We start from the raw sequence: 26,026 nt of genomic DNA on the forward strand, positions 1-26,026 counted from the left end.
GCTATTTCTTGGTGGAGCAGGATTTCAGGACTGCCAGAAAGAGTCTAGCCACCCCCCCCCCCCCAAGCAAACTTTTTTATTCAGCAAACCTCCTTTTCCAAAGAAAGGTTGATTAGAAAAGCTAATTAAAGCCTTTGAAGATTATCTCAGACCTGGAGCAATGAAAAAAAGCAAAATATTGTTCCCTACCCTGCTCCTCTAACCCTCTACTCTGGCCTTCATTAAGCTTTGATTTCAATCAATCGCACACCCACTAAAATTAACTTATAAGGCCAATAAATTACAACCGCATGTTTGAAAGTATTATCTGCTTGGAGTTAAGAGCCAAGGATCGCAGCATACAGGGTGCAGATGGGAGTAATCATCTTTGGAAGAAAGCTATGCCAACCCATTCAGTTAGAACATCTGGCCTCAGGCGGAACCAGGGTTAAGAAAAGCAGCTGTGAGATCCCAACCTGAAGCTCACTAACAGAGGTTTCCTGTTTTCTCTGGGAACCTAGAACAGGCTAGTAGATCCTGGGGTTCAAATGGGAATTCTTAAAGGAAATGCTCATAGAAAATTAGCTGATAAGGGTCTGAATCTCTTTCCTGTACAATGGACATCTCTAACAGCCAATGGAGGTAGTTTTCTTGACAAATGGGCTCTGTTAGGTTTACTGTTTTAGAAAACAAAAAGTGATCCATCCTCACACTCCAGATGGAACTACACTGCCAGAGGAAGAAAGTAATCTAACTCACTGGCCAAGCATGGATGAGTTCTTTCTTTCCTGGGCCATCTTCTTTCTCTCCCAGGGTCTAAACTCAAATGGCATTCACCTAAGTGCTCATGTGAATTAGGAAGAAAAAAATCTTAGGAAGGAAACTTGGGGTGGGGGGAATGAAAGTAACATATAGACAGAAAGGGAAGAGAGTGATGAAATTTAAGATGACCAGAGGTGATCTTAAGTACTCCCAGCACCAATACCCTGGCTGTCATCTCCTAAGAAATTTCAGCAAACTGACAAGTTCAATATGAAAAAGCTGGTAGGGGCTAAGCTATCAACAGCTCCCCAATATTTATTCTTGAGGGAAAAAATGATTACCATCACCATACTATAGGTCCTCTTTTTTTAACTGATGACAGAACAGGCAGTCAAGAAAAAGTGGATTATTTTGTTAAAAGCTGCGATAGAATTGGGGAAATGGTGAATATAATTTGAACACAGCCTGAGGGAATTCAAAGAGAGCAGTACTTGTTATCCAACTCAACACCTTGCCTATTACTTGCTCCTTTCTCTGGCTTGGGGGAGAAGGAGCAATTATAGGTCTATATCAAGATTCTTCATCCATAATTGAAAAATGTTTTATAAAAAAGGTCAAGAGGAGTGTTGGCATTTACTTCCTGACTCCATCCCTCCTGGTACCATGCAAAAGGCAAGATGGCACATTCAATGTGGAATGAATGCTGCATTAGGGAGCAGGAAAGAAGGGCTTTCTGTGTGGACCACTGGAGACCTGGAATCTGAAAGAGCTGGAAGCAACCGATCCTGTAAAAGCCCTGAGGAGAGGTCAGTGAAACTCTTCCTGAAAACCTTTGGTGACAAGGACTTACTCATGAGCCATATGTTCTCAATCAAACCACTTGGCCTTTCTAGACTTCAGCTTCCCCAAATATAAAATGAGGAGCCTAGTTTAGGATGTGTCCAAGTTTAAAAAAAAAAAAAAAAATAACAGGCCATGGAATAGAAATCCACATGTACAGTGGACCAGTGATATTTCCCCCCCATCTTTCAATGATCTAAGACTGCTGACCTAACTCCTGGCACCAGTAGGTTACAGAGGCCTCAGCAGGCTGCTGAAAAGGTGATGCTAGTTTATTAGGGCACATAGTCACTTAGACAAAAGCACTGGGTAGGCACCTCAAGCTGCAGGGGTCCATAGGCTACATGCTAGACTCTCAAGGAGTAGATAATCTCTAAAGTTCAATGAGTCTATAAGTTTAGAAACAGACTTGGAGGTCTGCTTTTCAGTTCATCCTCATGACTACCCATTAATTCCACATACTGATCATTCATTCTGATCCTTGAAGAGTCAAGAATTCTTTAAAGAAAATCAGGGATCAAAAATAGAAGTCAGAAGAGAGAATTCCAGTTTTCCCCATTGGAAATGTTGGCTTGAGAATGAAGGTGATGCTATTTTCCTGCAGGAAAAAAAAAAAAAAAAAAAAAAAGGTGCCTGCCAAGAAAACTACCAGCTTCAACTCTCTGGAAACAAGTGGTATGTATGTCTACAGGGGTGAGTTACTTTTCAGTTCTAAATCCCTCTCTATTCATTTAACAATGTCTTCAAAATAATGAATGATAAGGAAACGCTGACTGCAGCAAAGATGGGGGGCTAATGGGGACCTGCACCTAAATGTATTAGGCTATAAAAAGTAAAGCTGTCTAATTATGAAAAGTTATCCAATGATGTCCCACATGCAACATTCAGTTTTTAGACCAAAGCTTACTTAAGAAGCTGTCTAATTATGAAAAGTTATCCAATGATGTCCCACATGCAACATTCAGTTTTTAGACCAAAGCTTACTTAAGAAAAGGGGACCCTAGGATCTTTCTTTTATATTTACTCAAACCCCCTCCCCTCCTCAGGACCTTGGAATATGAGGTAAAAAAACAAAATCCTTAGTCTTAGTGAAGCTTGCCTTGGCTGGCCTTTTCAAAATAAAACAAAGACGTTGGCTAACTTGCCTCAGCCTAAAGGAAAAGGCTTCTCGAACCTTTCCTTAGTACACTTGCTGCCAAAGGAATCAAATGAGTGCTGTACGGTTACTCCTCCACTAAGAACTTCCTAGGCTACTTGATTGTGGCATCAGGTATGGAATGGGCTGTAGATTTTCATGAAGAGCAGAGCTGGAAAGACTTAGAAATACCTGACCTGAACAAGACTGTCTGTCCAAAAACCTGCCTCACATGATGAGGAGAGGTTCATTCATCATTAGAGGCCTGTACACCACATGATGAATTTTTCTAACTAAAGCAACTCCAGAAGGCTATTTACTAAGGTATAGATGAGTTTCCAAATGTATTAATGGAGGGAGAATCCACTTTGATTAAAAACATCTGGGAATATTGGCACCACAAGAACTAGGTTTAAGTCCTAGCTTTGTTCTTACTATACCAAACATGATTATGGTATTTTTCGCCTCTATGTACTTGATTTTTCCTTGTTCAAAATGTAGGGATTGAATTTGATGAGGCAACTAGGTGCTATAATGAAGAAGGCACCAGATTTGAAGCCAGGATGAATCATGTTCAAATCCTAACTTAGATATAAAGTTATATGACCCAAGGCAAATCACAAATCTCTATGTGCTTCAGTTACCTCATTTGTAAAATGAGAGGGATTGACTTGATTGTCTCTAAGGTCTTTTCTAGTTTTAAAGTTTATGATCTAGTTTAGGCAGGACATCAGTTTCCTTACAGAAAAAAAGGAAATGGAGGCATGAAAGAAAAAGGAGAGAAGAGAATGGAAGAGCAGAAGAACAAAAGGGAATGAGATAAAGGAAACTAAAAGGAATTTTGCAGGGGAAAAGTGTGCCAAGGGTATGGATTATGGATCAAGGATGAAGAACCATATTAGGTGACTTCTTGGGTTCCTTCCAACTCTAAACCCTTTTAAAGCACAGCCATTATAAAGTGGGGAAAGCCAAAGGTAGAAAATATAATAATTTTGGACCACAGAAAAGTAGAAACAGGATAAATAGTAGTAATGATTCCTCTTCTCATGTCTGCCTCTCTGTGACTCTCTCATAACTAAGCCCCTCAGTACTATACCCCCAATCCCTAGCTTGTCAAAAAGCTCCATAAAAGTCAGCCTGTCACAGGCTGCCTTCACTAAAAGCTGTAGACATGAGAAAGAAGTGGCAAGGGACAGGATGCTTCCACAAATAATGCAATCTTGGCTAAATGAATGACAGGTCTTCTATGACACAAATATGGTGCCGATACCTAAGTGAAGAAAAACAAAAAACATAGAAAGAAAATTACAGACCAATTTCCTTAATGAACATAGATTTAAATAAAATGCTAGCAAGTAGTCCACAGCAATATATCACAAGGATCATTCACTATGATCAGGTGAGATTTATACCAGAAATGCAGGGCTGGTTTAAGATTAGGAAAACTATCAGCATAATTGACCATACCAATAAAAAAAACTAACAGAAACCACCTGATTATCTCAATACACGCAGAAAAAGCTTCTGACAAAATACAGCACCCATTCCTATTAAAACACTAGAAAGCATAAGAATAAATGGGCCTTTCCTTTAAAATGATAAGTAGTATCTATCTAAAACCATCAGCAAGCATCATGTAATGGGGATAAAGTAGAAACTTTCCCAATAAAATCAGGGGTGAAACAAGGATGCCCATTATTACTCCTTTAATACTGTACTAGAAATGGTAGCTTTAGCAATAATAGAAGAAATTTAAGGAATTAAAATAGACAAGAAGCTAATTCTTTGCATAGTAGAGAATCCTAGGGAATCAATTAAAAAGCTAGTTGAAATAATTACTTTAGCAAAGCTGCAGGATGCAAAATAAACACACAAACCACCAGCATTTCTATATTTTTCCAATAAAGTGCAGCAGCAAGAGATAAGAGAAAATTCCCTTTAAAATAACTCTGCACAACAAACAATACCTGGGAATCTACTTGCCAAGACAAACACAGGAATTATAAAACACTTTCCAGGCAAATAAAGTCAGATCTAAACAACTGGAAAAATACAAATTGCTTATGGGGAGACTGAGCTAATATAATAAAAACGACAGCTCTACCCCAAATTAATTTACTTATTCCATGCCATACTAATCAAACTATCAAAAAAAGTATTTTATAAAAATAGTAATAAAATCTATCTGGAAAAAAAAAGATCAAGAATATCAAGGGAATTCATTTTAAAAAAATGTGAAGGAAGGTGGCCTCTCAGTACCAGATCTCAAATTGTACTATAAGTAGTAATTATCAAAAACAATCTGGTACTAGTTAAGAAACAGAATGGTGAATCAATGAGATAGATTAGACACTCAATATACAGGGGTAAATGACCTTGGGAATCTAGTGTTGATAAAGTCAAACATCCTACCTTTCAGGATAAGAACTTACTGGCTAACAAAAACTGCTAGGAAAACTGGAAAACAATATGGCAGAAACTAGGTATAGACCAATATCTCACACCCTATACCAAGATATGGTCAAAATGGGTATATAATTTAGACACAAAAGGTGATACCATAAGCCAATTAAGAAACAGTCTACCTGTCAGAAAGATGGAGAAGGGAAGACTTTATGACAAAATAAGAGGTAGAAAATACCACAAGATGTAAAAATGAATAATTTTGATTATATCAAATTAAAAATGTTTTGTACCAACAAAATCAATGTAACCAAGATTAGAAGGGAAACAATTTGGGGAAAAATTTTTTTAACAAATTTCTCTGATAAAGACCTAATTTTTCAAGTATATAGAGAACTAAGTCAAATTTATAAGAATACAAGGCATTCCCTAACTGACAAATGGTCAAAGGATAAGAATGAGCAATTTTCAAATGAAGAAATCAAAGCTATTAATAATAATCATGTGGGAAAATGTTCTAAATCACTCTGGAATAGAGAAATGTAAATTAGAACAACTCTGAGACACTTACTCTTCACCATATTCTGTCATATTGGCCAATATGACAGAATAATGATAAATGTTGAATGGATGTGGCAAAATTGGGACACTAATGCATTGTTTGTGGAGTTGTGAACAAATCCAACCATTTAGGAGGGCAATTTGGAACTATGCTAAACAACTATAAAACTGTGAATATATCCTTTGATCCTGAAATACCCCTACTAGATCTGTATCACAAAGAGATATTAAAAAAAATTTTAAGGTGTGTGTGGTGGTAGGGACCCCTATTTGTACAAAAATATTTATAACAGCTCTTTTTGTGGTGTCAAAGAATAGGAAATTGAGGGGATGTCCATCAATTGGAGAAAAACTGAACAAATTGTTATTTACGATGGTGATGGAATACTCTTGTAATATAAGAAATGATAAGCAGGATGATTTCAGAACAAGCTAGAAAGAGCTACATGAACTGATGCAGAGTGAAATAAGCAGAAGCAGTAGAACACTGTACACAGTAGATGGCAATATTGTGGAATGATCAACTGTGATAGACTTATTTACTCTCAGCAATACAATGATGAAGGAATGCAGATCAAAGCATATGGATTTTTCACTTTAGTTTTCTTGTGCTTTTATTTGGGGGTTTTGGTTTTATGAATATGCTCTTACAACAATGACCAATATGGAATTAAGTTTTGCATGATAATACACATATATCCCAGACCAAACTGCTTGCCATCTCCAGGAGGGAGGAAAGAAAGGAGGGAAGGAGATAATTTGGATCTTATAATTTAGGTAAACGTTCGATGAAAATTGTTGCATGTAATTGGGAAAATTTTTATATTTAAAAAAATGAATGACAAAAACATTGATGGGACCAAAAATCAAGTTTATCATTTTTATTTTACTTTGTAAAATGAAAATTTCTGAACTTCTGAACTGAACCAGCCACCTGGGTTTTTTTTAAATTGTGTAAATGGTTGGACCAGATTCAGGTGATAGTTTGCTGATCCCCATTCATCCTGATTGCGTTCAGTCTTCCTAGGGAGACAGCTAGTGCTGCCAAAGAATTCTCTACCGACTCACTGCTACTAATGTATTCATTCACAGCAGGGTTTCTTAACCTGGGGTACATGGATCTAATAACAGATTTCAGGGAACCTACGACTTGGATGAGGAAAAATATTATGTATTTAACATTACAAATCTCTAAATAAAATTTCCTTTAAATACTTTACAAAACACTCTTTTGAAAAGGACATCACCAGGGATCCCAAAGGGTCTGTGACAAAAAAAAAGGGTGAAGAATCCCAAATCAAGAGTATGTTCTTTTACTCCCTAGACTAGTGACAGGCAAACTTTTTAAAGAGGGGGCCAAAGGAAAGGAAATGCTCATCTGTCCATCTGTTTCTAAGGCAACTCTTTCGAAGTTTCATCGTATTGTATCCTACTCATTGTATTCATCAGATTAGGAATAATGTTGAACCACCAGATAGGATATTTCAGGGGCTCCCCCCTTCTCTGGCCCACGGCCCATAGTTTGCCCATCACTGCCCTAGACCAAAAGACAAAACTAATTTCAATACTTGATTGAGTGCCCTCCTCCCTAGTCCCTAAGAGCAACTATATAGTTAGAAACATGGAGTTCCCAAGTTCAAAGAATCTTAAGATTTGCAGAGCTGGAAGATTAGGGCCAAAACATCTCATTTTGCAGATGAAAGAAACAGGAGTTCAGAAAGGAAATGACTTGCTCAAGGGCATACAAATAGTAACAGCTGGGATATAAACCAAGGCCTCCTAATTCTAATTATCTACACTTTCCACTACATGTCACTAATTCCATGGGTTGTTTCCTCTACGGTTCAACCTAAGGGATTTACATTTAAGGTCACTGCTATCAAGCAATTGGGTAAAAAACCATTTTTTTTTGTATTTTATAAAAATAGTAAAAGGAAGAAAAAAAGATCAAGAATATCAAGGGAAATTAATTTTAAAAAAATGTGAAGGAAGGTGGCTGCTCAGTTGTTTAATTGACATTATCTATTAAGTCATCTGACATTAAGAAAGCTTTGGAAGTGAAAAATGTCAGTTAGCAAAAAAGATTTATTTAACTCAGAATGAAAACCATTTAAGGGGCAGCTGGGTGGCTCAGTGGATTGAGAGCCAGGCCTAGAGACGATTAAGTCCTAGGTTCAAATCTGACCTCAGATACTTTCCAGCTGAGTGACCCTGGGGAAGTCACTTAACCTCCACTGCCTAGCCCTTACCTCTTCTGCCTTGGAATCAATACACAGTATTGATTCCAAAATGGAAGGTGAAGGTTTAAAAAAAAAATTTTAAGAATCAAAATTGAGCAAACTAGTATATGATCTAATAGGGGCTGGAGAATTGTAGACTAAGCCTAATGAATGAATCTACACAGAGAGGATGGTAACTCAGTATACTTGACTGATTCATGGTGAACTCAAAGGGAAATGATGACTTTAGTGCCCTGCTAACAACTGACTCTAATAGAAATCTGGGACTTTCTGCAAATATTATGAGAATCTCATTTCCATTGCTTTGACTGTGATGAGAAATTGAAATTCAAAGAGAAAGTCATTAAAAAAACGAGTCACAGTGTCATGGGATCAGGAGAATATGGCCGAGAATTTCCCAAGTGAGATCCTGCTCAAGCTCCACGTCCTACCAATGTCAATTCTGGGCCCAGGTCATTGCCCCACTGACGCCCCTATCCAGTCAACAAGCATTTATAAAGCACCTTCTGTGGGTCAGGCACTAATAAGCAAAGATAGCCCAAGTTAGAAGATTATCTTCACTTCAAGGCAGGATATGGGAAGTAACCACTTTTTCTCCACTTTGCTTTTTTTTTTTTTTTTTAAACCTTTACCTGCCACCTTAGAATCAATACTGTGTATTGGTTCCAAAGCAGAAGAGTGGCAAGGGCTAGGCAATGGGGGATAAGTGACTTGCCCAGGGTTACACAGCTGGGAAGTGTTCCACTTTGCTTTTCCACAGGCTAGACTCATCTCTTAAATAAGAGAAGTGATATAAAAGATCCCTTCAAGTTCCCTACAAAAGAGGATTCAAGGGCATGAAGGGCATGATATAACAAGAAATGACTCAGGGATTAAAAAAAAACAAACAGAAGGTATTAGAATAAAATTTCACTAAAAAAAATGTTATCAAGGACATTATGATGACTAGAAAAGGAGATGGGCTGGTTCTATAGAGAGAATGAGAGGGCAACTACCAGGCTGTATTTGGTGGATTCCTCTGCAGAAGATTCTGCAGAAGGCATGGCTTACTCTCACCAAGCCCAATAATGATGGAAGGCATATCCTTGTTCATTCTAACTTGAAATTATGTCAATGTGATGAAGCTGCTATTTGGGCTGTGGTAACTCCCTTACTCTTTACAGAGTCCTTCCCCTCTAAGCATGTTTGACTTTGAGGTTGTTATGTGAAAAACCCTTGCTCTGGAGTCAGAGGTCCTGGGATTCAAACCTTATCTTATCTGCAATTAATGCTTGACTAATGATGATTTGCAGTTGATGTTTAACTAGTGCTAACTGTGAGAACTATAAGACTTCAGGGTGTGAGAGTCCTGTTTCTATTACTGTCCCTCATTACTCTCTGCCCATCTCCATCAATATTAACTCAGACAAGCTTTGTGGTTTGGACTTATTTTCTCCACCCTCTCTTTAGAAAGCTCCTTCCCAAGTTATGGAGATCAAGAAGATAAATGGTTGAGGTTAGATTCTTTATTTGAAATGGTTGTACAGTAAGCCTCCTGTACACGACCACTTTTCAGATAGCTGAAGCTGTTTTTTTTTTTTTTTTAAAGCAAGGCTTGAAGGTCATGGATATAGGAACCTTCTGGTCTGAGAGCTTCTTCCACTGATGAAGACTAGGAATTCATCAATAATTTAAAGTTATGAAGAGCTGCCTTGGGTAGAGAAAAGTTTGACAAATTGCCCATGATTACATATATAAGGAAATATACCATGGTCAATGCCTATCAGAGGCAGGATCTGAATTCAGGTCTTCCTGGCTTGGCAGAGTGCAAAGCCTCTACTCACACCATCTGCCTCTCATTAATGAAGCCAGCTCTTTCTTAAGACCCCTTTCAATACTGTGACTTCACTGGTGGGGATATTGCCTCCTCAGGTACAGATCACAATTGCTCCAGGCCTTAGAGGATGGTCACAAGCCGCTGGGACCCAAGAAGTCATTTCCTTTTGGACAGCATTCGGGAAGGAGGCCCCTTTCCAGTCCAAAATTTTATTCTGAGTAAATGATTTTTGATGGAACTCTGCCTAAAATATATTCCCCACTTATCTACCTTAGCAAACAGCATATGACTGTGCCATGATGCCTCTGAATCATTATTCTAACCCACAATTATTAGGCAGTGTAATTATTTTTGACAACCCCGTGCATCCTTTATTGATTCCCTTAAGGACCACCAGGGGGGACATTTTTCAGTATTTGTTATATAAAGTGCTTTTAATATAGTTATTCTGGCTCTTTGATTGGAAGTCACAAGTCACCTAGTGCTGATCTTTGACAGTATCTCTAATAAGAGTCAACATGCCAAAGGAAGGATTTGACTGATGAATTAAGGTACATGGGTTCTGACACACACGTGTATGTTCCATTGGGTACATATGTACATAACTATTTTCACTACTTGGAAGTCTTTTTCAACTGCTTCTAAGGAAGAGTTTTAGATTGTTTAGTTTTCTAAGTCCGAAGTTCAGGAAAAGATGATGTTTACTAATTTTACCCATTCTGCTACAGCATAAGTATTAGGAAGGGGGGAGGAGAGAGGAAGGAAGAAAGAAGAAAAGAGGAAGATAGTCCTAGATCATGTGGGAGCCCTAATGAATACAGTGTTGCATACCTGTCAAATCTCTCTCAATTAGAGGGCTGGGAGAGGTCACATTGTGCAAGCCTTGTTTAAATACTGTCTCAGTTATGTGGTCTGAGAGCAGTAACCATCTCCTCCCCCCCAGCCTCAGGACATTATAACAAAGCTTAACGGGATGAATATTGAAATCAACTTCAATTTATATGGTAGTTTCTCCCAAGGAGCATATGTGCCTTGCTCCCGAGGAGCTATTTAAAATCAGTTACATTGCCATACATCTTATGCCTACAATTAGGACTCATTGAGATCAAATTGATTAAGGGAAACTGGCAAGATAGCCTGGCTTCTCGTTCCCATGTCTGATTTGCCCACATGCCAAGCCCCGGCTCTGGGAGGATCTAACCAACTTACAGGTCTCGGTACTGGTCAAAGGCATTGTTGGCTTCTACCTCCAGCTTACGCAGGCGAGCAGATGGCATGGCCCCATCTTCCAATGGTGGGTCATACCTGTTGCTCCAAGGTGACCTGCAGGGAGAGGAACAAAAAGACAACCTCACATCAATGAGTCTTTGCTGGAAATAAAGCCTTGGAACAGTAGATAGACCCAAGACTCGAGCTGATGATATTTCAGGAAGTATGCTATTACTAATAGCTAAATAACTATGGGGATCGTGGCAACAAATAACCCTTGTGGGAAATTCTCTGATAATTTACACAACCCAGACACTTGAAACACATGTTTATGGAGTTTTCTTCCATTAAGTTTCTCTTGATGTGGTGACAACTTTAGAGACCAGGCCACACAAAAATTGGTTATAAGAACTAAGGCCTGAGGTTACTTAACCAAGAGAGAACATTGGGGGTATGGAGGAGGGAATCCAAGCATTTGAAGGGCTGTCACATGGCAGAGGGATTAGACTCATTCTCTTTGGTCTCAGCAGGAACAAAAGGTACAAGAAACAAAGAAGCAGAGTTCGGCTTCATGTAAGGACAAATTTCCCAAAGATGAGAGCCATTCAAAACCAATGGACTGCCTTTCTTGGACAAATGCAACAAGTTCTTGACTCTAGCAAATATTCCAGTGAAGGGGAGATAATCATATCACTGGCCAGGGATGTTGTGAAGGGGATTTTTAAAGTCAGATATGGATTGGAATTGATGTTCTACAAGGATCTTTTCAACACCGAGATTCAGTAATAAATGGTAACCTTTATTTTTTTGCTCTTCATGTGGGAGTTAATGTAATATAATACAGATTCCCTCATGCATACTCTAAATGTGCATGCTCTGAAGCATTCTAATTGGTTATATGACCTAAGCTGGCAGGAGATGGATAGATTGTGAGGTGGGGTGGGAGTGTGTTAGGTGGAGAGGCAGTTTGGCCTTTCTCAAAGCAAAGGATCAGGCAGTGTCTAAACAACTCCATTACTACCTTAGCAATCTATAACTTCTTCAGTGTGGGGACACTGAAGACCATCCTTCTCCACTGAAGACTAAAATTTGTCCATAATATGAATAACAATGAGCATCAGTTGTAGGAATGTAGGTAAGGGATAGAGTAAATTTCATGGATTAGTTTAAAGAGGATACAAGCCCTGGGAGAGGATTCTGACAAGGAGAAGGATTGTGGGAGTTTAATGGCATTAATATTCAGTCATTCTTGGACTCCTGTTTTCCACTTGGCTGGAATGAGGTTTTGCTCTGGCAAATTTCCCTTGGTAGTACTAATCTTGTGGAGAGATTAGGGATTTCTTGGTTGAAAGTTTGCCTTGGAATGAACTGCCTTTTCCCTGAGGTATAGAGACCATCTGCCAGAAATCCAATTAGCCAAGGTAACCCAAGGGTTGTCAACTGGGACTTTGAGTTATCTAGTGAAGCCAACCCCAGGCTTTAGCTAAGGGTTCGAATACACCTGTGAGTCCTTCCTTCCTCTTTGTCCTTTTTTTTAATCCATATAACTTAGGATAGTTTATAGTCAGATAGCTTTTGGGGTCTTAGTTAAGAGCAGGGAGATATAAGAAGGGTTTGAGAAGATCAGAAGAGCAGACCCCATGAGAAGGAGTGTATTATATTGGTGGGAGGAGATATAGCTTGATAGATTTAGGGCTGTGTTTATCATTTCCCTACTTTTAATAAACTTGGTTTTAATAATTTCAAGGGTTGTGCTTTACCGGCCCTTAAGAGGTTCCTAGGTAGGTTTTATCATCTCTCATCCATCTAGGAAGGATCCTTATTTCACAGTCATGAAAGTGTCTGCAATGTGCTCTTTAGGCAACATTTCATTTGAGCTTCACAACTATTTCATGAGGTAGGCTTTGTCCATGATCACAAAACTACATTACATGTCAAAGATATAATTTGATTTTAGGTCATCAGAGCCCCAGATTCAGCATTCTGGCTAATGCTTTAATGCACAGTTGTAGAAAATTGCTATGGTAAAAAAGAAAAAACAAAACATTGCCCTGTAGCCAAGCTGATGATGAATGTGTCAGGTAAAGTGGTCCTCAGAGGAGTTATATGGTCCAATACTGGGCCGTGCTGCCCTCAAAGCCTTTCTTGCACAGTAGGATCTGTTGAAGCTTGCACTCCATTGGTATGGGAATGAGAACTCAAGGTCACCTCTAGGCCACAATGAGACATCAGAACAGAACTTTAATAGGTTATTATAATCATTATTATCATCCTGTAATTAAGGCCTTTTCATGGTATGGAGATGACTTTAGGTTTCTAAAGGATGTGACAAAGTTCTGCTAAGCTGGAAAGACTCTGGGTATGCTCTAGAAAAGGATTGTCCAAAGACAACCCTAGATCCCTACAAGCCTCATCCCTAAAAGGCTGGCCACCATGAGATGACTTTTCTTTACTGAAGCAAAGAGGAATCTCTGGCCCACATAAAGACAGAAGGATGAAGATATACTGACATAATCACAGATGATAGAGGATGCTTCTGCTGGCCATTCCAATGGTCCCTGGCCCTCTGAATGCTAAGCATATAAAATCTGCTGAAGTAATGAAAACCAGCTTCTCTTTAAGCACAAATACTAGCTTGGATATTTTTTCCCTTTTAAATGCATTTTGCCACATCAGGAAAACATTTAATCACAGAGTGGCTTGAAGAGGGCTGTAAGCTGAGGACCTACTCGTTAATATTTGCAGGTGGGATTCAGTGGGTTGGGTTTTCAGAGAAAGGAACAGTATTAAAAAAAACGAAGGGGGGGAGGCAAAGAAGAGATGTGGGGAGGGGTAATACAGAGACCATATAAGAAAAGAGCAGTTTACCCTCCCCTCAGGTTTCAAAATCTTAGCATTCCCATTGTACAACACACTAACTCTCATTTCTTCTGTGTATGACACATTTTCAAACAACACTGGATTTCTAAATGTCCTGGATTTCTGCTTTAAGCTTTTTAAAAAAAACACCACGGGGGCAGCTGGGTAGCTCAGTGGATTGAGAGCCATACCTAGAGACGGGAGGTCGTAGGCTCAAATCTGGCCTCAGACACTTCCCAGCTGTGTGACCCTGGGCAAGTCACTTGACCCCTATTGCCTACCCTTACCACTCTTCCACCTATAAGTCAATACACAGAAGTTAAGGGTTTAAAATAAAAACAACAACAACAACAACAAAAAAAAAAAAACACCACCACCACCACTATCCAGTCCTCTGAGTATATAAATTTCTATTGTGTTTCACAAATAAAAAATCTTTGCCTCAGTATCCAATGGCTACCCACTGAATGAATTTTCAAATCCAAATGTAAGCATAAAGGTAAATCATAAAGGATTTCAAACTTTCCCTGAATTTACCAGCAGTGGAGGATAGGAGTAGTGGAAGAATTAACCACATTTGGCATTTAGGCAGGTGAGAGCATGGTTTTTTGGGCAGCAGCCCCCACAGCTTGACCAAAAGCAGCTGAGCCCTTTGGAACTTATTACTTACAAGGCGATCATTTTCTCCACTTACCACAACGCTGGTTCAGTTTGCAAAAATCAAAGCAAAACAGAAGAATGTTTCAGGAAGGCTCCCCACCTCCCCCTGGCTAACCAACTGTAGGTTTTACACCCCGGTTAGTGGTTAGTGTGTACAGAAGATAGCACAAGAAACACCCTACCTCCCAAAGTACAAGAAGGAAAGTACTTAGTCAACCTCTAGCCCTCCTACTTTTTCAGCTAAGGTTATCATACTTTAGGATCAATTAAACTATCACTTAATTAAGCCCCTACTATGTCCCAAGCATTGGGCTAGATGCTGGAGGAGATAAAATAACAGAGTTCCTGTCTGCTTTTAAATAATTAAAAATCTAATCCCAGTATGTGTAAAAGGACTAGGATGAAGTTTGGGAATTCTAAAAAGCACATTGGAAATTGATAAAAGGGTGAAAGGGGGTCTACTGAAAAAGAGGTAAGGCAGCCTGGCGTAAGTTGTAATTACAAGGACTTTGGGATCAGAAGATCTGAGCGGGAGTTCCTGCTTGGACATAACCTATTTGGATAATCTTTACATCTCTTGGAGTCTCATTTTTTCATCTATAAAAGAGAAATTATAATCCTTTATATATCCCACCCTCTACCAGTGGTTATGGGGAGAGTGTTTTAAAAGACTTGTCTTTTAAAAAAGACAAAAGTCTTCTAAGACTTTGTATTCTTTAGAATTTTACAGAGATAGGAATTTCTTGTAGAAACCATTCTCAACTCTACCAACCCAAACATTAACAATGAAGCAGAAAAGGGTGGAGAACAACAGAGAACAGAACAAATCTACACATGAGTGCAATTAATTTGAAAAAGCATCAAAGGCAGATGTTCCCAGTGGGGGCTGAGGCTGAGAGGAGAAGGAAATGGAGGAGACAATCCTTATGTTCCACTGGAAGCTCTCAGGAGACATCCTGGAATTCTATGTTAGTGACCTCTGTAATGGACCTGGAGAGAGAGGGGGCAAATGTTTCACCTGTTGTGAATGATATTTAAAACAAACATTTAAAAACCAAACCAAACAAAGATCATCTCCTTTCCCTAAATTTCAGAAGAGAAACAGCAGCAGGATAGGTTTTCTCAACAATGACCTGCAACCAAGCAAGTAAAGGTGGTGCAGTGAAGCTTATGTAGAGCATAGAGTAGAAGCATATGTAGCCTGATTTCTGAAGATAATTAGTGGTGGTACTGAAGCTGATGAACTTCTCTGGCCTCTACTCTATATAACTGCTCATACTTATCAAGCACTTTTAAAGTTTGTAGAATGCTTTACAGATATCTCATTTGATCTACACAACAGGCCTAGAATATATAGATTCTATATTACAGAAGAAGAAACTGAAGAAGAGAAAGGTTAAGTGAGTTTGACCAGAGTCACAGACCGAACGTCTGATACAGAATGTGAGCCAGGTTCCAGACCCAGAACTCTATCCACCAGATCAGGGGAGGGAATAGCCTAGAAGATTCTTGGGACCTCCTCTGATCAAAAACGTCTTTTCTCACTATAGGTAGGGCTGAGCTCTACTTGCTAATCTGCCAAATATATCTTTTGTGAACTCCTTAGTACAGACACAAATCTGCCACTTTCTTTGTATTCCTAGGATCTAAGAATCACTTAAAATGTCTGTCAAATTGAATTGAATGGGTGGTACCCCAGAAAAGCAACTGACTACTCCTGTGTCATCTTGACTTTATCTCAAGTGATAGGAGTAGAGGATCCTACTAGGTCTTTTTTGTTGTAAATGTTAACAAATAAAATGTCAGAATTAGAAAGGGATTTAATCCTAAAGTCAAAGACCTTTTAGCCATTAATATTTTTTTAAACCCTTAACTTCTGTGTATTGGCTCCTTGGTGGAATAGTGGTAAGGGTGGGCAATGGGGGTTAAGTGACCTGCCCAGGGTCACACAGCTGGGAAATTTCAGAGGTCGGATTTGAACCCAGGACCTCCCATGTCTAGGCCTGACTCTCAATCCACTGAGCTACCCAGCTGTCCCCTGGCCATTAATATTTAATAAAAATAATTAGTAGAAGCCAGAATTTATACAGCACATTAAGGTTTGCAAAGTTTACAAATATTATCTCATTTGATCCTCACAACAGTGCTCAGAGGTAAGTGCTATTATTATCTGCATTTTATAGAGGGGAAACAAAAAGAGACAGAAGCTAAGTAACTTGCCCCAGTGTCACACATACTAGGAAGACTACATTTGAACTCAGGTCTTCCTGACTCCAGGCCCAGTGCTCTATCCATTGAACCAACAACCAGCTAGCTCTATTTTACAGGTAAGGAAACAAAGTCCCGAGAAAGGAAATGACTCATGGTCAAACAACTAAAAAGAGGCAGGGCCAGACCTTGAGTTGGTTCTCCTGAATTGCACACAGTGTTCTATCCATTCTACTGTAATTCTCCCTTCTGATTCCTGATGCAGGCAAGTAAACTAAGTGAGTTTCCTAACAAGGTTTTGTTTTAAAAGAGGTTTGATCAGACAGAGATGATCTCCTTTAATAGACTGTTGGTCTAGAATTTTAAAGAAGCCTATGACTTACATTTCTCCTGGAGACTGGGACATTTCAAGCCTATATTTCTGGAGCCAGGCGTAACTGTAGCTGGAAAAAAAAATACTAGCCCAAATATTTTTAGTGGAAGGGGCACTCTGCACACATTCAAAAGCTTAAAAGGAGGTTGTTTGAAATAAGACAGATGGACAAGAGCACTTAGATTTCAAAAGTCAAGCTTTTCATTTCCCTTCTTGAGAATGCTTTTTGTTTCAGCTAACAGGTCTCAAACTGTTGTTGGCATCAGCCATCCCATAAGGATTCCATTTAAGCAAACTATCAAACACAGTTAGGATGGAAATGTGTGGAGAAAGTCAAAAGGCCTTGGAGTCTTTCATCGAAAAAACCAGAGAACCTCAGAGCTAGCAAGGGTCACACCTCACCAGCCCATCACTAAACCATGTGAGTAAAAATGTCAAGGCAGCTGATAGCCTTCTCTCCCAAGGCTTCTCCTTCCTCTCTGCCATCTCAAAAGGACTATCTGGTCTCCTTAAGGAAGCAGGCAGGGAAACGTGAGGATCACCAATGCCAATATCTAGAATCTTATGATTTTAGGAAATGAAGAGCTTAGTTAACAATCCTTCAAGCTAACTCCTACTTCTGGACTTTTACCTTTCATCCTCCTCTTTTTGCCTTTTTTTTAAAAACATGAATATTACAGCTTGATATAAGATAGCTTTAGATTCTAGAATCCTGTGGTGTGATCATTACCATTCACAGAGACAAGGTTGCACATTCCCTGCAGACTTGGAGCAGCTCTCCTTACATACAGTGTCAGGATTTCTAGAGCTTGAGGGGAAAATCTAGCACCATCCCATATAATTTGAATCTGATTCCTGAGTAGGAAAATTAATTACCCAAGGTCATATGTCTGACAAGTGTCAGAGATGGACTCTAAACCTAGGTTTCTTGCTTCCCAGTTTGAGGACTTTTCCTCCCTTTCTCAGTATATATTCTTGTATCATGGCAGGGACATCTGGGAGCTCTCAGCTTTGTGGGGTCAATAATGGCAAGGCAGAGAACGTTGTCTTTTAATTCCTCTCCAACCTGCACAGATTGGGCTCAATTCCCTAGAGACTGGATGCCCTTTGTCTCTCCTTTGAGGTCTAAGGGCACAGGAAAACATGGATGGTATCACTTAAAGGGGTCATGGTACTGACCTTTCAGAGGAATCTTCAGAAATCTCCCAGAATGCTGGAAACCCCAGCCTAGGGCCAAGAGCACAAAAAGAACCAGGAGAAGAAAAGCTGGGGAAAATCAGATTCCACCTCACAGGAAACCTAAGAATGGCAGAATTCACAGCTTCTATGTGATCTGTACAGGGTCATACACCTAATGTCTGCTATGGTTTCTGTAATGACTGTCAGAGCTGGGGCAATCTTAGACCTTAGGATAGATAATGTCAGAATGGGGAGGGCCTTTGGAACACAGAGTGTCAGAACTGGAGGACCCTAACAGTACAGAATGGCAGAGCTGAGAGGGCTTTATAGCATTTTAGTTCAACCCTTATCTTTTGACAGATGAAACGAAGCCAGCACAAAAAAGATGTCTTTACAATCATATTGTAGACAAATTATAACATGGCTAGGTTCTCCAGACTATTAGATAATGCCTAAAGTCCTTTTCATTCTAAATAGTCAGTGCTTCTATGGGTCTGGCTATCCCTGTTGGCCCTTCGACTTTCTCTCTTCCATGCTTTAGGGCACAGTCAGGATGGCATTGTACCCAAAGAGCCCTGATTACTGACCCTGAGGGCTGAAGAAGTTCAAATGCTCACACAATAGTAGGCAAGGGTGAGGTCAAATTACTGATAGCACTCCCAGATATATCTCCCCCCAACACCTCCCACTTCCTTTGTGGGAGGTGTAGGAAAAAGTATAAAAGAGAGAGTTTTGGTGCCTTTTGAGGTTCTGACTCTCTGGAGCTGGAGGCTGGTCTCAACCTTGGAGAGAGGAGACCCTTTTCCCCCTACCTAACTTTTCCCTTTCCAAATCTAAATAAAACCTAGCTATTCTACAATAAGTGCTACCTGATCTTTATTGAGCTCTGAAGAGCTCGGGTCAATTTCCCCTCCTGGGCTTGGGGGTACCTGGGCTTTCCCTTCTTTCTCCTATCCTACCTTTCCTCCTATCACCCCCAAACTCACAGCATCCCACCATGTTAGGCTTCTGATACTTCCCTTACAAACTGAGTGTACATGTCTTGACTGTTTTCAATACCCACCAGTCTAGGCCAACCCACTGCCTACTTTCCTAAAGAAAGGAAACTGAAAATAGGAACAACAATGACTAGGTCTGAGTTGGAATTGATTTCTTGACTCTAACCTAATGGGAGACTTTGAACCTGCCACAAATTCCCTGGGTCCCTTCTAAAATGAGGGTTTGCACACAAGTAGGACACAAAGGGCTGCCCCAGCATCAGAATCCCATTTCTAAAGGGCTTTGTTTTACAGATCAGTTTCCTCACAGCATCCCTTCTAAGGTAAGTACTACCATTTTACAGATGAGGAAACAGGCTCAGAGTATACAGCGAATACAGAATTCAAAGCCAACTCTTTCCATGATAACATTGTTTCCCACATGAGTGGCAAGACCTCTGCTATCCTGATCCTGATGGTGACAGGATGAAGAAAGCAGACCACCAGAAACATGAAATACTTAATCTCTGGGTAAGAAGGCAGGAGGATCCTAGGGAGCTCAGCTGAAGATTGGTGAGATGGTGAGAATCCTCAAGCACCTCAGCAATGATAAGACAGATGGCAGAGAGATGCACAGATGTAGTTCTCTCTGACCTGTGGGCAGGTGTTGGACATTATAGCATAGTTCAGTGGTATTAAATAGTACATAGCAAATCCGGGGTAACATCACACACTCTCAGGTGGCTTTCTGAGAATATCAGCTTCCTATCTCCTAATGAAACCTTGGGTCTATGCCATTCTCATTAGAGGTCAACCAAGACATCAGGCCCAGGAGACAGCAAACTGCTTAAAAGTGGTCAGTTCTTGCAACAGTCTAGTAACTAGTAATTAACTGTGCTAAGAACTCAGTTATGATCACGGAAGTACCAAGAGAAAGGTTGTCTTGACATGGGCACATTTTGCTTGGGAGGCCTGAAGCAAATACTTTGATTCATATCTATATGTAAATTCTGGCTAGGATGAGCAATTGGGAAATTTGACTTTTAAATCAAAACAATAAAACTTTTATAATAACCACTGCTGTTCAATGAAGTTAAGTGAGACGTTAATGTGAGCTTTTGAGAACATGTATGGGTGCAGATAAGGGCATATATGTACTATTTGCAAGTAAGAAATTAGCTGGCCTTTATTCAGACAGGGAGACAAGACCTATTCATGTGCACATACACAAAAATACATCAGGGGTTTAAAAAGCAATGGTATTCATATAAATGCCCATTTTATTCTGCTCAAAAAACAAAAAGTCCAAAACTGAAACTAATGAAAATAAAGAGTTTCATAGCTGTTTCACAGCTCCTATAGTTGATAAGCATTTGTTTAAGAGCCTGGGATACAAAGAAAAACTGTCCCTGACTTCAAGAAACTCACAACTCCATGGGGGAGACAATAGGCAAATTAATGTGTACAAACAAGCTATAGATGCAATAATAGGAGAATCAATAGAGAAAAGGCCCCAAATCAAGAAGGTTTGGGGTAGGTTTTCTGAGGGAGGATTTTAGTTGAGACCCAAAGCTGGGAACAATGATGAGGCGAGAGAACACTCCAGGCACAGATGCTGCAGCCAGAGACAATTCTCAGAGCTCAGTAGAGAAGAAAAAGAAATTGAAGGATTAAAGGAAGAAATGAGGAAACTAAATTATCACTCTTTCTGGATGATGTGATGGTATACTTAGAGAATCCTAGAAAATCAACTAAAAAAGCTAGTTGAAAAAATGTTAGCAGTTTATAGGATACAAAATAAACCCACATAAATCATTGGCATTTCTATATATCTCCAACAAAAATCAGCAGCAAGAGTTAGAGAAACTCCATTTAAAATCACTCTAGACCAGTGATGGGCAAACTTTAAAGAGGGGGCCAAAGGAAAGGAAATGCTCATCTGTTAGTCTGTTTTTAAGGCTACTCTTTCGAAGTTTCATTATATTGTATCCTACTCATTCAGGCCATAGTTTGCCCATCACTGCTCTAACCAATATAAAATATTTGGGAATCTATCTGCCAAGACAAACACAAGAATTATAAAAGCAAATTACAAAATACTTTTCACACAAATAAAAGTAGATTTAAACAATTAGAAAAACATTAATTGCTCATGGGTAGGATGAGCTAATATAATAAAAATGACAATCCTACCCTAAATTAATTTTATTTGTTCAGAACTGACAGGAGCCATCAAAATCCATGAAGAATGACAAACTCATGTGTGGATCCTGAAACCTGCAAAGCAGGTCACAGGAGGATGGAAATCCCACTCAGACTCCCCTGTGTGACTCTTCTCTTACCAATACTCCCTATTATTGGAATTATTGTGATCAACATCTCTACTCAGCCCCAAGGAAATACAGAAGAGTAGTAAAGGCTATTACTAAAGCCTTTACAGGCCCCCCACAAACTCCTAGGAAAGCCCCATCTTTACATGTAATGATACAAAAATTCCCCTAAAAGTCACTCCATAACAAACCAGCAATTAGCGTGTTAATATTAAAGATTTTAAAACCCCAGAATGACTACACTTAGATTTCTCAATCCCCATACAGAAAAACTTGGAGAATTGCCTTCAAGTTTTCCTGGTCCTTGATGTGGAAAGGGAGGACAAGGGATAAAAAATAGAGCAAGTTACTGGACTGTTTCCATTAACCCCACAAGTTCAGAGAACATACTAAACTTAAAAAATAAACTTAAATTAAAAATATTTGAAAAATATTGAATAATGAAAGGCTGTTGTTGAAATAATATTTGGACCAGATTATGATTACTGTATCTTTTGAAATCTGCTAGTGTAGCAAATCACTGCTTGATTAATTATGTAGCTGAATAGAGCAAAGAATAATCATTCCTGACTTGATTGGTCAAAATGTAATTAACTATTGTACTAAACTGTAATACATGAACTGCACCTCATGGATGGACGGAAAGTACAATTTCTAGCCCAGTTACTCCATGATGAATATTTCTTGCCAAACCTTTGCATCTTTTGTTAATCTAAATAGAATAATTATGGAATGTCAATCAAATGATTCTGTAATTCAGTAAAAGTTAATGTATGACTTGATCCATTATCTACAAGAAAAAAATGTATGTTGAATATGAAAATCCATGCCAACCTATATGTAATCCTAAGAAAAGAATATAAAAAAAATAAAGCCAGCCTGGGACTGACCAGAACAGTCTTTGGGATACAAGACTGAAACTCCAGCTGTTTTCATTTGTCTCAATCCACTGATGCTGTCATCCTCCAATAGACCCTGTACCAGCAGAGGCACCCCTCCACACAGTACCATACCTATCAAACTACCAAAAAACTATTTTATAGAACTAGAAAAAAATTAATAAAAAAATGTGATAGATGGAAGCCTAGCAGTACCAGATCTTAAACTGTACTATAAAGCATCAAAACAATCCGATACTGGCAAAGAAAACAAAAGGTGGATCAATGAAATAGATATGGGATAAATGACCTCAGCAATCTAGTGTTTCATAAATCCAAGGATTCCAGCTTTTGGGATAAAAACTCACTATTTGACAAAAACTGCTGGGAAAATTGGAAAACAGTATGGCAAAAATTAGGTTTAGAATCAACATCTCACACCCTATATACCAAGATACGGTACCAAATGGGCATGTGATTTAAACATAAAGAGTGATATTATAAATAAATTGGGCAAACGTAGAATAGTTAACCTGTCAGAATTATGGAGAAGGGAAGGATTTAAGACCAAATAGGAAATAGAGTGTTAACATTATAAGATATAAACTGAATAATTTTGATATTAAATTAAAAAGGTTTTATACACACAAAACCAACACAACCAACATTTGAAGGGAAGCAATAAACTGGGAAAAAATTTTGATAACAAATTTCTCCGATAAAGGTCTAATTTCTCAAATATATAAAGAACCAAGTTAAATTTATAAGAAAAAACAAGTCATTCCCCAATTGAAAAATGGTCAAAGGATATGAATAGGCAGTTTTCAGATGAAGAAATCAAAGCTATTAATAATCATATGGGAAAATGTTCTAAATCCTTCTTGATTAGAGAAGCAAATTAAAACCCTGAGGAGCCACCTTAAACCTAGCAGATTGACCAATACAACAGTAAAAGAAAATAGTAAATATTGGAAGGGATGTGGAAAAATTGGGACACAAATGCATTGTTGGTGGAATTATGAATTGACCCAACCATTCTGGAAGGCCACTTGGAATTATGCTCAAAGGGCTTTAAAAGAATGCATACCTTTTGATCCAGCAACACCACTACTAGGTCTATATCCCAAAGAAATTTAAAAAAAAAAAGGGAAAGGACGGTTTGTACAAAAATGTTTATAGCTGCATTTTTTGTGGTGGCAAAAAATTGGAAACTAAAGGGATATCCCTTGATTGGGGAATGGCTAGACAAAATTGTGGTATATGATAGTGATATAATACTATTGTGCTAAAAGACCTACATGAACTGATGCAGGGTGAAATAAGCAGAACCAGGAGAACATTATATTCACAGTAATTGAAATGATCAAATGTGATAGACTTTGCTACTAACAGCAACACAATGATCCAGGATAATTTTGAGGAACTTTTGAAAAAGAATGCCATCCACCTTCACATAAAGAACTGTTGGAGTAGAAATGCAGATAAAAACATACAATTTATCACTTATTTATTTGGATATATGAGTTGAGGTTTTGGTTTTATAAAATTACTCATATTATTCTTATGAATAACGTTTTGAGTGACAATACATGTATAGCCCAGTGGAATTGCATTATTAACTCTGGAAGGGGGGAGAGAAGAAGGTTGGGAGACAACATGAATCATGTAACTCTGGAAAATTTACGTGCAAATTTGTTATTGGAATAAAATAAAAATTAAATTAAAAACCACTCTAAAAACCCCTTAAGCCCCAACTGAGAAATTTCCCCTTGTTTGAAAAGGTGTCATTTGCCAGTCTGCAGACTTTAAATCCATTCATAATCAATTCAAATCCATTCAAATCAAATTCATAAAGGAGCTAGTGTCTGTCCACATAAATAGACACAATTGTAACCCTATCCAGAAATCTTTATTATTATATTAATTGTACTAAAGACTATGAAAAACCAAATGAAATGTCAGCATCCTTTGAAACCATTCCAAAGTTATTAGAATTTAGGCTCCTTGAGGCCAGGGACTTGGTTGTGTTCAGCTGGAGGATGAGAAGGAGGAGAAACCTTTGCCCTTCTTCTTAGATGGGATGCCAAGCTATTCATCCAGGTGAGTTAAAGGAGCATTCAAGATCTCTCATGATCAGGGGAAGCTGTGTAGCTCAGTGGATTCAGAGCCAGACAGAGAGGGGAGGTCCTATCAGACACTTCTCAGCTGGGTGGTCCTGGGCAAGTCATCGAACCCCCATTGCTGAGGCTTTACTGCTCTTCTGCCTTAGAACCAATACACAGTATTGATTCCAAGACAGAAGGTAAGGGTTTTTAAAAAAAGAAAAGAAAGATTTTTCATAATCATTATGAATTGGAAATAAGAAAACTTAAGAGGTGGGTTGGGAAACAAGGGTCCTGGGGTCTTATTGGGCAGCTCTCCTTCCATGACCCCAGGCTGCCTTCCTCTCTTGGCTTGTTTCTTCTTCCAGAGAGAGACTATTACACTAGATCAGGGGTCGGCAACTTATGGCTCTCGAGCCATAGCTGGCATATCTGGCTCTTCTGAGGGCCAGATATGGCTCTTTCTGCAGAAGCCATAAAGTCAATTTTTTTTTTCAGGCGCTGTTACAGGAGCGCACTGTGAGCACTGTACGGCTCTCACGAAATTACATTTTAAAAAATGTGGCGTTTATGGCTCTCACGGCCAAAAAGGTTGCCAACCCCTGCACTAGATGATTCCTTATAATCCTATAAAGAGATGAGAAAACTGAGGATTAGGAAGGTTAAATGCCATTTTAGAGTTAACCTTGATGAGACTCAATTTCCCAAAGACTTGTTGTGGGGTCAGCTGCTCAAAGTTTGGCATTGCCCAGGTTGACTGAATTTTTGGGCAGGAGCTCACCTATATGAATCTCCGTCTCTGTTGTAGTCACATAAAAGATAATCCTTTCCCACCACCTTATCTCTGGCAATTTTCAAGGGCTGATCGACAGAGGACAGAAGATCTTCACATAGGCTGGGGACCTGCCAGGTAGAAAGAGAAGAAAAGGGGTTAAAATGACACATTATCACTTTGAGGATGGCAAGTGGCCACACCATGTCAACTGAATGAAAATCTGGTCTCTTGATATTTTGCCCAAACTACAGGACTGGTCTTCTTTTCCACAAATGTATCTTTGACACTAGCCATGTCCTTTCTATAAAGATATCTGGACTTGAGTCATAGCAGAAGAGAGCCTTTCCTCAAAAAAAAAAAAAAAAAAAAAAAAAAGCTCAATTTTAATTGAGAAGTTACTAGTGCAGTCTAGTAAAAATGAAGCATGTACTGTATATCTCTGGCAGGTGGCACAATGAAGTATGAGAATGGGGGGAACACTTCAAATATAGAGGAATCAAAAGGGTGGTTAAAAGATTAAACTGACCATCCCTGCTTGAGAACTCCCACAGGTTCATGGCCTGGGTGGAGCCATGCTTTGCTGGTAGTTCATCAAGTATTACCATGCTGGCTAATAAGATCACACATATCTGCTACACAGGTAGTGTTTAATGGGTCCTTAATCCTAGCTGTGCTCTTCTTCCCTTACTCCAAGAGTGACTCACTGGTGGGATGGCTGTATAGGAACCCCATTTCTGCTT

General features: G+C 39.0%; 1 protein-coding gene across 2 annotated transcripts in view; it reads right to left on the reverse strand.

Annotated features, from left to right (window-relative positions):
- The window catches only part of CAPZB (capping actin protein of muscle Z-line subunit beta), a 168,114-nt gene that overhangs the window by 35,361 nt on the left and 106,727 nt on the right, over window positions 1-26,026 (reverse strand). For both annotated transcript variants that reach the window (XM_044667820.1, XM_044667819.1), the window contains exons 3-4: window positions 25,293-25,414; window positions 10,946-11,059 (exon numbers count right to left, since the gene is read on the reverse strand). In XM_044667820.1, coding sequence (XP_044523755.1) covers window positions 10,946-11,059; window positions 25,293-25,414 — 236 coding nt within the window. The remainder of the gene's footprint in view (window positions 1-10,945; window positions 11,060-25,292; window positions 25,415-26,026) is intronic.

This window comes from Gracilinanus agilis, chromosome 3 (genome assembly GCF_016433145.1).
Source record: "Gracilinanus agilis isolate LMUSP501 chromosome 3, AgileGrace, whole genome shotgun sequence".
NCBI lineage: Eukaryota > Metazoa > Chordata > Mammalia > Didelphimorphia > Didelphidae > Gracilinanus > Gracilinanus agilis.